General features: G+C 37.7%; 1 protein-coding gene across 1 annotated transcript; it reads left to right on the top strand.

Annotated features, from left to right (window-relative positions):
• The first annotated feature begins 105 nt into the window (after positions 1-105).
• COQ10B (coenzyme Q10B) lies at positions 106-10,793 on the top strand. The gene is made up of 5 exons (XM_033112680.1): positions 106-366; positions 3,393-3,542; positions 5,395-5,587; positions 8,252-8,353; positions 9,737-10,793. The coding sequence occupies exons 1-5, from the start codon at positions 188-190 to the stop codon at positions 9,902-9,904; spliced, it is 792 nt and encodes a 263-aa protein (XP_032968571.1). The 5' UTR covers positions 106-187; the 3' UTR covers positions 9,905-10,793.
• Positions 10,794-15,780: the final 4,987 nt, after the last annotated feature.

The following is a 15,780-nucleotide window of genomic DNA, read 5'->3' as shown; positions in this document are numbered from 1 at the left end:
CAAGAGGCCTGTTGCTCCCTCTAATTGGCGGGCAGAATGACCCGCGCGTTTACACTCGGCCCTACGGCGGTGGGAGCGTGCGTCAGCTTTGCGCAATCGGGGTGAGAGGAGGAGCGTGTCCGGTGGCTCATGGGGCTTGCGGATTGGCTGAAAGGCGCCGGAGCCAGGCGACCTGGCCCAGCCGGAGATGGGCGGTGCTGTGGGCTTGGTCCTGGAGTTGGTGACCGGCTTCAGTGAGACGATCATGGCAGCTCGGACTGGTCAGAGGGCCCTGAGAAAGGTGGTCTCGGTCTCGGGTTGTCGTCCAAAGTCGACGACAGCAGCTGGAGCCCCCAATCCGGCGCAGGTGCCTGCGCGGAACGTCAGGTAATAATCAACTCGGGCGCCGAGACGTGGGTAGTTTTCCACCCAGGCCTGTTGAGTGGGAGTACGAGGGGGGATTGTATATTAGATGAGGCGGAGCCAGATCCGGAGCGTTTCCGCGTCTCTGGAGGGAACTCCTGAGTTCAACATTTAAGGGACTCAGGCGCCGCGCTCATCACCCCGGGCCGGACGCTCGCCGGCCTTTCCCGGCCGCCCCGTCTGTGTTTGTGGCTCACTGCCCTCGCGAGAGACGGTGAATCATCGGCGTAGCGACGTTGAAACAGCTAATAAAGCAATTCGCCGACCTGTGCCTTTAGGCTCTTCCGGTCCCTTCCCCTATGGCCTGCTGCTTCTGTTGTCAGAAAGTTTTATATTTGCCTGTGAGGGTTGCGGGCTGCTGGGCGTCTTGGAGTTTGTGGCCTGGTGTGAACCCCCTTCTGTTCCTGCTGAGTGCCAGATGGCCAGACGAGCTTTCCCAGTTTCTGGTAGAGGTCTTTGCCCCTGCCCTTTGATTCTTGCAAAACTAAACGTAGGAGACGTGGGGGACTTGGAATTTTTTTTCCACTCCACTGTAACTTACAGGTCCTGTAACCTTGAACCAGAGTCTGCCTCGATTTTTGTTGTTGTTGTTGAGTGGGTGTGTAAATGCATGTGGAAAGGTGAAGAATTCTGTATTTCCACCACTTAGTTTCCTTTTAATAATAACATTGTAATAAGTTATGCTGAAAAATTAAAGTTAGTGTTTAAAATGAAATGAATTGTAGACAGTACGAGATGAAGGGAGAAAACACGAATCTGGTTGAGCTCCAGGACATTTAGATTCCATGAAGAATTTTTAAAATGCCTACAACCCAGCCAACTCATCATTTTAGACAAATACTGGTTAAAACTGGAATAAAATCATTTCAGGTCGTTTACTCCTGTTTTAGGACATAGCCTGAAAAAGTAATTCCAAGCAGAGCATAGCAAACGTTATCGTGCTGTTCAGATCTGCTTGTTTTTTGTTTCTCCCCTTCCTAGGCTTCCCCCACCCCTCCAGTTCAAGCCCTGTTTCTCTGTCTAGTGTAGGACACAGCTCCCTAGCCCATGCTGGTATTATGAGCCTTGCACGCAGTGGGTCGCCGACTGGATGTCCATGGCAGCTTGTGGCAGCTCTCACTGGCTGCCGTCTGCTCACGATAGCTGCCGGCCACTCACGATGGCCACCGGCCGCTCCTGGCAGCACACGCTGCTTATGGCCTCCCAACTCCAGGGAGAGCTGTTGTTCACAATCTTAGCTGTAGAGGGTGCAGCTCACTGGCCTGCGTGGGAATGAAGCCAGCCACCTCAGTGTTGGGAGCACAGCGCTCCAACCACCTGAGCCACCAGGCCCGCCCCTAGCTTAACCATTTTCATTGCTCTCTATTTCATTGCCTCTGGAATAAGCCCATCCAGTTTTTATAAATAGCTTTAAGTGTTTAAAAGTTCTTTTGTGTTACGGACCCCAAACTTGTCTCCCTCTACTTGGGCTTTTGTTTTACCTTTTGGAGCCGTATTTTCAGGTATCAACCCTTACTTTCCAGCTGAATATTTCCAGTTTCTTCGACCATTCTTTGTTTAACTTGATTTTCTGTTCTTCCCCACTCAAACTGTAGGGTGTCTATGTCCTTAAAGAAATTTTATTTATATGTAAATCATACTTTATATGGATAAAATTTTATATTTGATAACATAAAGAGATTTCACCAGGCCACCCCATTTCCCTTTAAAAAATAATTTGAAGATTTAATTTAATGAAATCTCTCTTACTTGAAACTCTTCAACAGCTTCTCACTGAGAATAAATTCCAAATTGCTTTATCCTGGGCAGTAATCCCCAGCATGATCCAGCTGCAACCTGTCTAACATTATTTCAGACACTCCCCGCCTGCTGTACTGCTGATACACTGTTAGTCTTTTGTAGTCTGGACTCCCTGCTGCCTGGAATGCCCCCTATCTCCCTCTCCTCCATATATAACTCTATATGTTACACACGTGTATGTGTTTACATATAGGCACACCCATTTATTATATACATATATACCTATGTCTCTCTTTGCATGGCTATCTCCTTACCACTATGTGTCAGCTGAAATACAACCTCAGCTGACTTCCTAGACCCCGATCTAAAGGAAGTCCTAATTGCATGTTCCCATCTTCTTTCTCTTTTAAGCACTTTTTTTTTGGAATCTTCAGCTAGAATGTAATCTTCATAAGACTCATGTTTGTTTTATTCACCATTATATCTATATAGTCACCATTATATCCATTATATGTCTAGCACAGAATAGAAGCTCAATAAGTATGTGAACTAATTCATGAATAGTAGTGTAAAATAGTTATGCAATAATCTCATTAGGGAAAGACTACAAATATTTAGGTGAACAAGGGTATATCGGGGAATCTGGATTCAGAAGTACCTCAAACAATTAAGATTATAATTACCTTGGCATATGTTTTTACATATATGCACAAAGTGGAGATCAGAAAATAAAAGGAGAGCAGAGTGACAGTTCTGACAGGGTCATCAGATCTCCAATCTGAGAATGAGACCTAATTTCAAATCTAATAGAGTAAATCAAGAATTAAGGAACCCCTATGGATCCAGCTGGGGAAAAAACCTGGGTAGATGAGTTGAAAAATACATAATGAATATTCTAGCAAGTGTATAGAAGAATACGTTGTGACACATGACTATAGACCAAAAGCCAACTTTTTGGGATAGATCCCTTTTGTGCCAGAAGCTTCTAACCCTAGCTATAAGCTGTTATTTTCAGTTTTCTTTACAGTGCTCAAAGAAGCTTGTTTTTTTTTTGTATGTGTGTGAGTGTGTGTGTGTGTGTGTGTGTGTGTGTGTATGTGTGTGTTTCAGGAATATTGTAAAGTTGCAAAGCCTTCTGAAGTGTGATAGGTATTTTACAATCTCTAATAATTTGTGTTTACAATTTCTGTAATTTGTTTTCCTCTTAATTTTCGATGTCTCTCTAAATCAAGTAATTTTTGTCTTTTTAGATATTTAGCTTCCTGTGGTATACTGATGAGCAGAACGCTTCCGCCAAATACTTCAGTGTTGCCTAAGGAGATATATGCAAGAACTTTCTTCAAAGTAGCTGCACCATTAATAAATAAAAGAAAAGAATATTCAGAGAGGAGAATTATAGGGTTTGTATATATTAGTTCTACTAAAAGAGCATGTTCACAATTTTCTATAGAGTATCATAACTTTTTTTTTTTTCTGGATTCTCTTCTTATAGACTAAGCTCTGTTTCTAGGTTGGCCTTTCCATAGCCCTTGCTGTTTTATAAATATTTGTTGAATGAATATAATTATATGGTAACTTTATAGGATAGATTTAAACCTTGACATGTAAAGAATGGACCTGTTTATGACCTGCATTGTTGTACACTGTTCTTTTCTATAGTGGCAACATTACTGATACATTGGCCCAGATATATTTATATATCTCCCTCACATACGCATATACATAGATGTACATACAGGCATACTAAGAGGCTCCTACCATCTAGAACGAAGGTTGGCAAACTTTTTCTGTAAAGGGTCAGATAGGAAATCTGTTAGGTTTTTGTGGACCATACTATCTATCTCTGTTGGAGCTACTCAACTTTGTCATTGTAGTCCAAATATTTTCCCTCATATATGACATAAACACATAATAATAGCTACCATTTATGAAACATTGTACACTGCCAAAATTGTTTCATTTAACCCTGAAAAGAATGCTTAGGGGTATTTTTCAATGATGAATGAAGAGAGTGAAGTGGAGAAGTTAAGCAACCTGCCTAGGGTCACATGGCTTACTATGTTTTAGAGGAGATATTTGAACACATTCTTTTCTGACTACAAAGTCCATCCCCTTGACTTCTATGTTGTACTACTTTCTTAACCTTTGTAGACTACAAAGGTTAAGAAATTAGCTTCCAGGATACAAGGTTTCAAACTTTTTCATGGGACTTATTTCAGTATTTATTTCAAAGTGTCTGAAAACCTGGGGAAGGTAGGTTTTTCTCCCACTCCCTCTGTTGTGGGCCTCATTTCATGATCATAAAGATTAATTTAAATTAATATGTAAAGACTTATTCTGGCATATTCAAGAAATACCTTTTTGTAATTTTGATTGTTATTATTTAAATTGCTTTATAATTTTGAGATGAATTATGTTTTAATTATGTTGATTCTTTATAACCAAGAATAATACATATCTAGATCTGATTTTTCAGGTTGTTTTTTACATGATTCCATGATGCAGAGTGGTATTGTTTGTTTGTTTATGATTTAAGCCCTAAAGTTTTTTTTGTTGAATTTATTTCTAGATATTTTGCATTTCTATGGTACTGTTGTTTTCTGTTTCTTGTTAGTATAGGAAAAGTATTAATTTTTATATATTTCATAACAGGCTACCTTCCTGAAATCTGAATTGATTCTCTCCTGAACTGATAGTCATATCACCTCCCAAATGATAAATTTACCTGATTATTTTCCATTCAGATGCCTCATATTTCATGCTCTGATTTAATTACTTTGACTAATACTTTCAGAACAATGTTACATAACAATGATTATAGCCAGCATCTTTGTCATATTTCTAACTCTAATGGGAATGGTTCAGGTATTTTACCATCTGTGGAGAGAATCATGTATTCTTCTTTGGGCTAATTAATACGGTTATAATAATATAATACTTAGTATGAAACCACCCATACATCTTTAAATGAGTTGCAGTCAGTTGTAGCTTTTTAATGTACTACATTATATTTGCTGATACTTTACGTAGAATTTTTGCCTCAGTATGATCTCTGCTTTATATGTATATCTAGCTCCATTTCATTTTCTATGTTGCTTTCAAGCTACTCATTCTAGAGTGTGGTTCATCATGTGTGCCAAATGAATTATTGCCTCATACACAGTAAGTTGTATTTATGTTCAATTTTAAGTATACGTATAACATCACTAAATACAGTTAACACCGCTCCTTTTTTTAAAAAAACAAAAAAAGATACTCTATGCAGGAAATGTATGATGTCGTATCAGGAATGGAGGATTACAAGCATTTTGTTCCGTGGTGCAAAAAATCAGATATAATATCAAAGAGATCTGGATACTGCAAAACACGATTAGAAATTGGGTTTCCACCTGTGTTGGAGCGCTATACATCAGTAGTAACCTTGGTGAAACCACACTTGGTAAAGGTAACAGTTCTGTTTTTTTGTTGTTTTTAAATATTCCCCAAATGTTGATTCTAGCAAATGGATTAAAGTATAATAGCTTAAAAAGATTTCCCTAAATTAGTAGAAGAGAAAGGATAAAAACAAACCATTTATTATATTTCCTAAGTGTTTTATTTTATACAATATTAGCATTATTCTTTCCAAATAGAAATTTGACTATAATATGGAAATAAGAAACTTTCTCTTTTCCTTCTGTTGAGGACTGACCCGCTGCCTCACTTAATGTGCTAATTCATTGTTTAAAGATGTATTTGAGAATAACACAATTATATATGTTCAGTTTTCAGTTGTCCCTGGGTTCAAGTTCTGGATTTTAATACCTAGTATATATATGTAACATATAATAAAAATCATTATAACCAAGGGAAGAGCAGAAGCCATGTGACATTTTCTGTGAATTATTAGCTGCCCCAAATGTGCCTGTGACTTAATGTGTCAGTTATTTCTAGTGAACATGAATCTGTAATGAATGGCCAGAAGTCCTTGAAAGTTTTCAGCACATTTAATAGGAGCAACAGTTCAGTGAATCTTACTGCCTAGTTCACAACATAAACATTTTATATGGCGTAGTTAGAATGGTCAGGGTCAGTTCATCAGAACAACCGGGTCATCATCATAACACCTCTACTGTGTTCAGTGTCTCTGCTGTTACCGTGTTTCCCCAAAAATAAAACCCAGTCTTATCTTAAGTTTTGCTCCAAAAGACGCATTAGGGCTTATATTCAGGGATGTCATCCTGAAAAATCATGCTGGGGCTTATTTTCCAGTTAGGTCTTATTTTCGGGGAAACACGGTAGGAATGATGTTTTTGCCAGTATTGTACGTGTTGAAGCATAGTAGTAAAAATCTGTGGGCTAGATTATTAGTACAACCCTGCCACATTTTATGAAAAAGTAGTCAGGAAGGTGCCATATTGTGTTGAGTATTCCCAGCAGCTGTTTCTCCTTCATTGTTAAATTTCCTATAAGCTTCTTATGTGATTGTAAAGAAGGGCAGAGTATTATCTTAAAGTTGTATAACTAAAATAGTAAGATTTTATTATAGATTTTTGATGCTCTTAAAAATTAAATGGCCAATATTGAACTATATATAAAGCTGAACCCTTTGAAGAAAATTTTTACTTCTCCCCACTGACTTAGCATAATGTGACTAAATTCAGCTATTAGTATTTTAATACTATTATTTTACCATGTCTAAATAAATTTTAAGACATTTGCTGGTTTCCATTTTAAACATTAATATATTTTCTTTTCATAAACATGTGAATAGAGCATTTCTTTATAAGTGATTATTAGTATGGATGCAGTTGATATTCTTTGTAATGATTCTAGCATGTTACCCTGATAATTGATTCAAAAAAATTTAGATGAAGAGGAATGAGGAATAAACTGCAAATAGATTATTTTAACTCTTTGCTCCCAGTTTGAACTATCTGTGGAGAGATCCAGATATTTAGAGAAATTCTGTGTTTAGGGAAGCTGTAGCTAAGGAAGAAAAGTGACTTACATTGGGGAAAATGAGTTTACCTATGCAAGTCTTTATTTTGCTAATCTATAGTGTATAGCTTCAGGGGAGGGACCGTGTAAACTGCAGGGAATGAGTTATCAAAGAGAAAAGGGGTAAAGGGTCTTGATCTTTTATTAGCTGCAAGATATGCCAAAAGAACTGAAAATTTAAAGCTTAATTGAAGAAGGGGGTGTAGACTTTGAAACAGGAATTTTAAAAATCATCTGCTGCTGAGGTAAAGTGATGTGCATTCTTGAGGTCAGTTGTCTACTAGTGTAATAAGGCCCAAATAGTATTTTAGGATAGTAAATAAAGCTGCTGAACTTCATTAAAGGTCATAACCTATCCCAGCAATGGACTAATGACTGTGGTTCTGGCCGCCATTTTTCACACTGCAGAAGGCAACTGTTCAGTGGGTCTCAATCAGCATTTGTTTAATGATATAGAATGGGAAATACCAGGGTGCCTTAGTATCACTAAGTCTTGTATTTCAGTGTGTACACACACATAAAGTAAACATGAGCACTGAAGAGATTAGAGGTCAGAAAGCATCAGGTTAGGCACGGGAGTCAGGGCCAGAGTTTCACGATAACTGGAACCATGGAGGCCTCTAGAAATAAAGAATAATAAGTGAAGGAAATGTGATTGATAAAAATCTTTGGAAGGGAAAGAAAAATTACAGAATTGTGGTAGGGATCTCTGCCAGATACCTTATAAATGTTTTAGCCATCTCATATTGATGGTATAAAATAGGTCTTATACTCATTTTACAGATTAAGGAAACATGGTAGAAGGAATTAACTTATAAGTGGCAGAGCTGAAAATAAACTTGCACAAAAGTCACTCCCTGCTTTGCTGCTGGAGAAGAGAACTCAGTAGCACAGTGGGTGATAGCAGTGGAAGAGAGAACAACTGGCAATCTTGAGGATCCCAGGAGAAAAGAAAATGGCTTATATTGGCGAGAGGTCACTTCCTAATACCAAGCTAAAAATGAGATGTTCTCATCACCTGTGGTCTGACCTATAAAAATATTAATATTTAAAGAAGTCACCCTCAGTCATAGATTCTGGACAACCCAAATGGTGTTTTACTGTGGCTTAGTTTTCCATTTTGTTCTAGGCATCCTGTACCGATGGGAAGCTTTTCAATCATTTGGAGACTGTTTGGCGTTTTAGCCCAGGTCTTCCTGGCTACCCGAGAACTTGTACCTTGGATTTTGCAGTAAGTCTCTCATAAAGCCCTTGATTTGTTCCAAATATCACGTGAAGTTGGTAAAGAAGGAATAATCCATTTATTAGAACACAGATGCCATAATTAATAATCTTATGTGTATAGCAATTACTGAAAGACTTAAAAAAAATCTTAAAGTTTTGAGTATTGAATACCTTTTTCTACACTAGTGTATAAGAAAGAATACTAATGAATCTTTCTCTTTTTTTTTCTATTTTTTGAAACCTTGAATAGTGTCATTACTTCTCTATTTTCTAATTTTTATAAGTCCATAGGTTATAAGAGATATGCTATAACTTTACTACCAGTCTAATAACAGTTTATTAACACCAAATGAAATCTACACATTGGTCGGCATCTTATAATGCAGAAATAAAGTGCGAAGGGGAAAAATATGTTTTTAGAATCTAGGGACTAGGGTATTTTGTTCACATCACCTTAGCTGTAGAAAACTTAAAGCCACTTGTGGCTTTTTCTCTGCCAACAGATAATATATGTGTTCTCTATATTTGCAACTAAGGCATTACCTTTTAAGAAGTGGTTATAATTTTAATTAAATTCCTATATGCTGTTCTCAGCTCTTGAGTTGCTTTCATTAAAATAGTAGTGGGCATTGATGGGACAGTTGGGGAAATTTGAATAAGGCCTGTGTAGATTTGATAATAGCATTGTTTTCTAGTGGTATTAACTCCCTCTGTTAATTTCCTGGTTTTAATAATTGCACGGTAGCTATAGAAAACATAAAAATAGGGGAATATGGGTGATGGGTATATGAGAAATCTTTGTACTATTTTTGCAACATTTTTAGAAGTTTTAAAACTTAGTGAATATTTGGTCCTTAAAACACTATTTCTCAAACCTTGTCTTGAATTCTCTCTTGAGGGGATATAAAGTTCTAGATCATTGTCTCCTTTAAGATTGAATCACCTATCCTGTCTGTTTTGTGGATCATCGTGCTGCTGCTTCTATGGGAATACCTGTCAAGAGGATCACTTTTCTTATTTCTTTTAGGGAGGTGGGATAAACCTAATAGGGGCTCATTAATAAGAAGCCAGAGTGATAAACGTGGTATTCAGCAAAGCCATTTTTCCAGTTGTTTTTTTTTTTTTTTAGTTAATAAAAGCAGACTCTTTGCCTTGAAATGAGAGTCACTGGCCTTGTTTACTTAAGTTAATGTGCCAGCAGTTGTGCTTATTGCAGTACATAAGACTCCCTCTTCTGAGAGGTGTTAAAAATCTCACCTAGATATTCCCATCCAGCTCCATACCAGCAAATGGGCCACGCAGCCCATTTCACATTGTGAACATCACTACCCTAAGTAGAGATGTAGTAAAGGAAAGATCGCCTAAATTAATTATTAATATGTTCCTACAGATTTCTTTTGAATTTCGCTCACTTCTACACTCTCAGCTTGCCACATTATTTTTCGATGAAGTTGTAAAGCAGATGGTAGCTGCCTTTGAAAGAAGAGCATGTAAGCTGTATGGTCCAGAAACAAGTATACCTCGGGAATTAATGCTTCATGAAGTTCATCACACGTAAAGAGAAAAAAGAACTGGAATTGGTCACCTACTTGTAATTTTAGTTTATTCACTTTCAGAACATGCTTTTATCATTTGTTTTCAGAAGTCAGAAAGCACTTGTTCAACCCAGCTTTGATGATAAACCTGCACCATTGAAAATTTGCACTTGGAATATGGAACCACGTGTACATAGAATTCAATCAAGTATAATTCAAACTAATGTGTACAGTAGCATATTTACAATAATGGGACATCATCGCTATTGCTAGAATACCGACATCACTCTTCTGAGCAGAAACTGAAACTGTAAATTTAAACCTTTTAGTTCCATTACCTGAAAGAGGTTAGTTGAGATACTCACCCAGTATATATTATATTAACCATATCACATTTAAGTTATTAAATTCAGGCTATTTATAACTTATTGTCATAGGCCGGCCTCATGGGTTAAGATATTTGAGTAATCATCAGATACTTACAGTAAAAGCTTTGACTTAAAAATACTATTAATGAAGGTTCCCTGGCACTTTTTCTAATTTTTAAATTGTTCTTATGGGAAGTGGTAGGTAATTCAATGCTATAGTGAGGTGAGCTCCCTGATAAACAGTGAATACTTGTTCTTCTTTTTGGTGAGTGGTCCAGAGCTTTAAGCTACTGTTCTCATAGTTTGCAACCTTCTCCCAGGTACTTTGTTCTTTCAATAATGCTGATTCTGCGTCAAATTGTGTCTACAACAATGGGCAACAGATGAAGTTAAGTTGGTTAATATGCCTCCAGCACCACGCATCCCTATTTTCTATTTATTGTGTGTACTCACTTTCAATAATGTATTTCAAACTGATATTTTTGTAAACAAATCAATGTAAGGACGGAACTGGTAACTTAATAAAGTTAATTTGTTTATTTTTTGCAGTTATTTTGGTTATTAAAATCCTCAACAACCCTCTTGTATTGCCCTTCCAATTTATTAACTATGTTTCCTCAGATCAATAAGGGGCCTCAATAATTAGCCCTATATAAATGCATGTTTGCATCAATTTGTTCAGTAAATGTGTTGAGTACCTGCTCTCTGCCAGAGGCAGAGCACTGGTGAAGGACTCACAGGCCACTCACATAGAGCTGGGTTGTGCCTTCACACAGTGAAGCAGTCTTTTCACTTACAGACGAGGTACCTCCCCAGAGCATAAGTAGTTTGTATATAATTATATACGTTTTAAAATCAAAGTTTTTTAAAAATGGCAAAGATAAGACCCAGACACTTTCTTTTTTTCCCCTGTATACTACTACTTCTCTTTTGATGGAAATAAGATCCTGTACTTCACTACTACTCTTACAAATTGCATAGGTAAATTCTTAGGTTCAGAATCGGACTTAGTGGTTGGGATATAACTGGGCTGGTATCATGATAGCATGTAGGTGGTATTTTGGTGACAGAGCTCAGGAATACCCAAATATTACTTTGATCTTTTGACCTATGAGGTTCCCCAAGAATGGTCACAACCCAGGTCCCAATAAGTGGTAGAGAGAGGATACAAACCCAAGCATTGTGGCTCCAGTATCTATAGTCTTGGGTTTGCTTTATCTAGTTCATAGGCCATGCATATATGACCTATGGACTTAAAATTCGGCAGCTATGCTTCCCGTATCATAAGGGCAAAACACCACCTTTATAAAACTTCTTGAAGTGGCATCTAATCAATGGAATCTGAGGGGAAGACTGATGAGATGGGACTGCTAGGTACGCTTTTTCTCTCTGTGTAAAGAAACTTGGGAGAGAAACTTCTCCTTGATTTTTGCCTCATTGAGGACATGAAGATTGCAGCTACATCTGCCATCTTTTCACAAAAAGCGAAGAGGCCATTATTCCAGAGAATCCAATGCAGAACATCAAGAGTTGAATAAATCAACCTTGTAGTTCCTAACTTTGCACTTCTGGTTACGTAACAGACCTAGTGTTTAAGTCCCATAAAGTTAGGTATTCTGTTATGTGCAGCCATTCCTTTATCCTACTCTAGTTGGACTGGTTGCTCTCTAGGCTGTTGTGTAATCCTAGGGCTCCCCTGCAATCACCCTAGGATTTCCCTTTTCTTTTGGAACTCCTTATTTCCTAAATTTCTTGGCTTCCTTTTTTTTTTTTAATTTACTCAAAATGCTGAGGAAATCCCCTAGTGGCTTCCTGAGATGATTGAGTGAGAGCTAAATTTTTAGCATCTTGAGTGTCAATATGTCATTGTTTTATACTCCACACTTGAGTATAGAACTGCAAGAATTTCTCCCCCAGAATTTTAAAGATCTGACTTCATTATATTCTGGTGTACAGTGCTACTATTGAGAAGTCTAACGCCATTCTTACTCCCAGTCCTTTGTATAGCATCCATTTTTTACGTATTCTATCCTGGGTGGTCTGAAATTGCATGCTGACCTGCCCTGTTGCCCTGTCATGATGGGCACCTCGTGGGCCCTTTGAGTCACAGGCTCATTTCCTTGAGCCCTGCGGAATTTCTTGGAATTGTTTAATAATTTCCTCCTCTCCATATTTTCTGGTTCTCTCACTCAGGAATTCCTAAGTAATCAAACATTCTACTTCTTGTATTAAATCTTTATCTTTTTTCCCCTTCTATTTTCCATCTGTTTTATTCTGCCTTTTAGATTTCCTTAATTCTACCAGCCCTTTCTCTTAATTTTATATTTACCACAGTTTTAATTTCCAAGAATGTTTTCTAATTGTTCCTTTTTTATAGCTTTTTTGTTTTATGGAAACAAGGTCTCACCTTTCTTAACATGATTTTTTTAAAAAGTTTCCCAGAGATCCCTTCTGGTTTTTGCTATCGGTCACGTTGAAGGCATCCTCAACGTGATGCCTACACGTGATGCCTACACTAGTTCTCTGTCCATTAATATTTGAAAGCAAAGTACTAAAAACTTCATTGGAATTAAGGTGGTGCACATTGACGTGAGTTTCACTGTAAATGGATCAGGTAAGCCAGCCTTTATATTGGGGGACTCCCAAATGGTAGAATCTAGAGATTTTTTTTCTCACACTTTTTCTTCATAAGGATTCTTCTCTCTTGCCCTAGAGAAATATGGGGGTGGGGATAGGGAGATGGAATGGAAATAATGCTTGGCTGCTGGCATTCCCTAAGGTTAATAAAGGTCTGAAGTTCCCAGTTTGGAATGTAGGGGGTCCCTTAATTTATTTTAGCTTCCTCTCAGTCTTGCTTTTGGGGTTTTTTCTATTGTTTTATTAAATGTCAGAGGAACTTTGCAGCAGGAAGTCAAATACTTTTATTTGTACTTTGTTTAATGCCCAACTTATTAATCTATGAATTTATTAAATAATTACGTTTCTTTAAAACTTAAACAGCGTTTATCTAAATACTCAGATACTACTTATATAACCAATCTAAGTATATGGAATTAATAAATTTCCCTGAACATTTAAATATTGCAAATTTAATCAAAGACTTCTAAACATTTAATCAAAATTGCAAATCCAACATATATTCTCATGGAATTTTTAAACACCTGAAAAGACAACCTCACAATATTAGGATCACAATGTTACACATAAATATGATATGAGTGTTACTATTTCAGTTTCTTACATTTTTTTCTATTCTGAGTTTGCCTGTTTGGGTAGTTTTATGTCTTTCTGGACATTATATTTATACTCAAGAAGAGACACTGTCCTAGTCCAGTTGAGTTGCAGGATCTTGATAACATACTACAGATTTTTTTATATATATATAAATATTATTGGGGAATATTGGGGAACAGTGTGTTTCTCCAGGGCCCATCAGCTCCAAGTGGTTGTCCTTCAATCTAGTTGTGGAGAGTGCAGCTCAGTTCCAAGTCTGGTTGCCGTTTTCAATCTTAGTTACATGGGGCGCAGCCCACCATCCCATGCGGGAATTGAACCGCCAACCTTGTTGAGAGCTCGCGCTCTAACCAACTGAGCCATCCGGCCGCCCCAGATTAAAAATTCTTGGTGGGGATGTGTAACCTGGCTGCACAGGCCAATGTGATTCTGAGCCTTGAAACTTACTTAGCGTGAGTCCCTGTTTTGTTTTTATAACTTTATTCATTACCTCATGAGGTTCTTACATCCTTTGTGTTTCAGATTCTGTTTAGACACTTGATTTAATTCCTGGAAATGACACTAAGTTTCATGTGTGTGGTTGTCACTACCTAACTTTTGTTATAGTATATTGACCTGATTTGTTGGTATACATAGAGTTCTTTGTTGTCTCATGAATATGAACCTCAATATTCAGGAGGTTCATGAGTTCAGCTCCAATGTTTCATTCTTTTGAGAATTTAACTTCAATTTCTGGGTAACTTGAATAATATATCTTGAAGCCTATTATTGGATCTTCTTTAAGTTAATTATTTATGACCAATGCTAGTTGGTTGCTGGACTCCCATTCTGGTTATTGAGACAAGCAGTGCTGCTGATTATTCACTCTTGGTTTAGTGCCTACTTTCTTCGTTTGGCTCTCTCAGTATTTTATTTAACTCCTTCCTGTTTATACATATAGAAACAAGAATATAATCTATATTTTATCAACAGACACATGCTTGTATGTTAATACTCTGGCTTTTTAACACCAATAAGGCATTAAACATATAATATTCACCCATTTATATTGGAACTTTTTCTGTCCTTTACATTCACTTTCTTCATCATTATGAGCCCCTGGCTTTGTTCTAATTCACTATAATTACTCGTTACTTTTGATACTCAAAATGTTCTCACTTGGCCGATGGGAACTGCTTGGGTTGGTTCCTTTAAAAAAAAGAATGCTGTGGATATTCTTGAAAAGTATTCTTGTCAGGCAGCAAGGTGTTCCAGATCCATCCTGGTTTTTTCCTATCCCAAGGTATGGATGCAACTGCTATCCAAGGAATCCTGTTCCCTTTTAGTGGAGACCAGCATTAGAGCTCAAAATCTGATGATGGGGTTGAACGTGAGTACTGGTGATGGGTAAAAATGTTATTGCTTCTGCTGTTGTTAGGTTATCGTTTGGTGACAGAGATCACTTAAGATTACTAAATTCACAATGATCATTTTCAATTTGACAGTTTCTACACTCCATTTTTCTTACATTTGATTTCATCAACCACTTACTCCAACAGACAGTCCTTTATATTTAACCCAGCTTGAGATTCATTACATCAGAGCTGCTGCTGCTTGTGAGGACCAGGTTGATATCCCGTCATGTGCCCCAGACCCTGCTTTTCAGGTTTGAGATTCTCCAAGACCTGAGTGAGCCTCTCTGGGTCTTCCTGAGTTGCAGTAGACATTCCATTTTCTCTTTTCCTGAAATAGCAACAGGTGACTTTACAGTGGCATTTCTTTTTCCTTAGTTATTTCCCTATCCGTTTTTCAAGCAGATGGAGCTGCAGTTTTAAAAGTTCACCTCCATGGTTGGAGCTAACTATTAGAACAGTGTCTCCGTCCCCTCCCTCACACCCACTTTTTTTTTCAGGCTCATGAATTTGTTCTCGTCATACACTGCGGCAAATGTTGACTTGGAAAGGCTCTCCCAGTTCTGTACTGTTCAAATAAACCCTGGTTATTTCCATTGAGCAACTCCACCCTGCCAACATTTGTCCATTTTTCGGTCCACCTGATTGGAGCCTGGACACTATACTTCGTGTAGTTTCCCAAGGGGTTTGCATGACATCCTGAGCATTTTCCCCAGAGATCTACCATTCCTACCTTCTCATCTACAGTCACTGGTATCTTTAATCTTGACCAAATAACTGTTTGAAGTAATCATCTTGATTCTTGATATTCCTGCTTCTCTAGAATCTTTCCAAACCTGCAATCACCTTCTGCAGTTGTGCAGTTAAGAAAGGAAAAGGGAATTTCCCAACTTTCTCTGGCTGCAG

This window comes from Rhinolophus ferrumequinum, chromosome 8 (assembly GCF_004115265.2).
Source record: "Rhinolophus ferrumequinum isolate MPI-CBG mRhiFer1 chromosome 8, mRhiFer1_v1.p, whole genome shotgun sequence".
NCBI classification, from domain to species: Eukaryota; Metazoa; Chordata; class Mammalia; order Chiroptera; family Rhinolophidae; genus Rhinolophus; species Rhinolophus ferrumequinum.
Note: the sequence above shows the minus strand (reverse complement) of the source record. Positions and strands in the feature narration are given on the sequence as shown.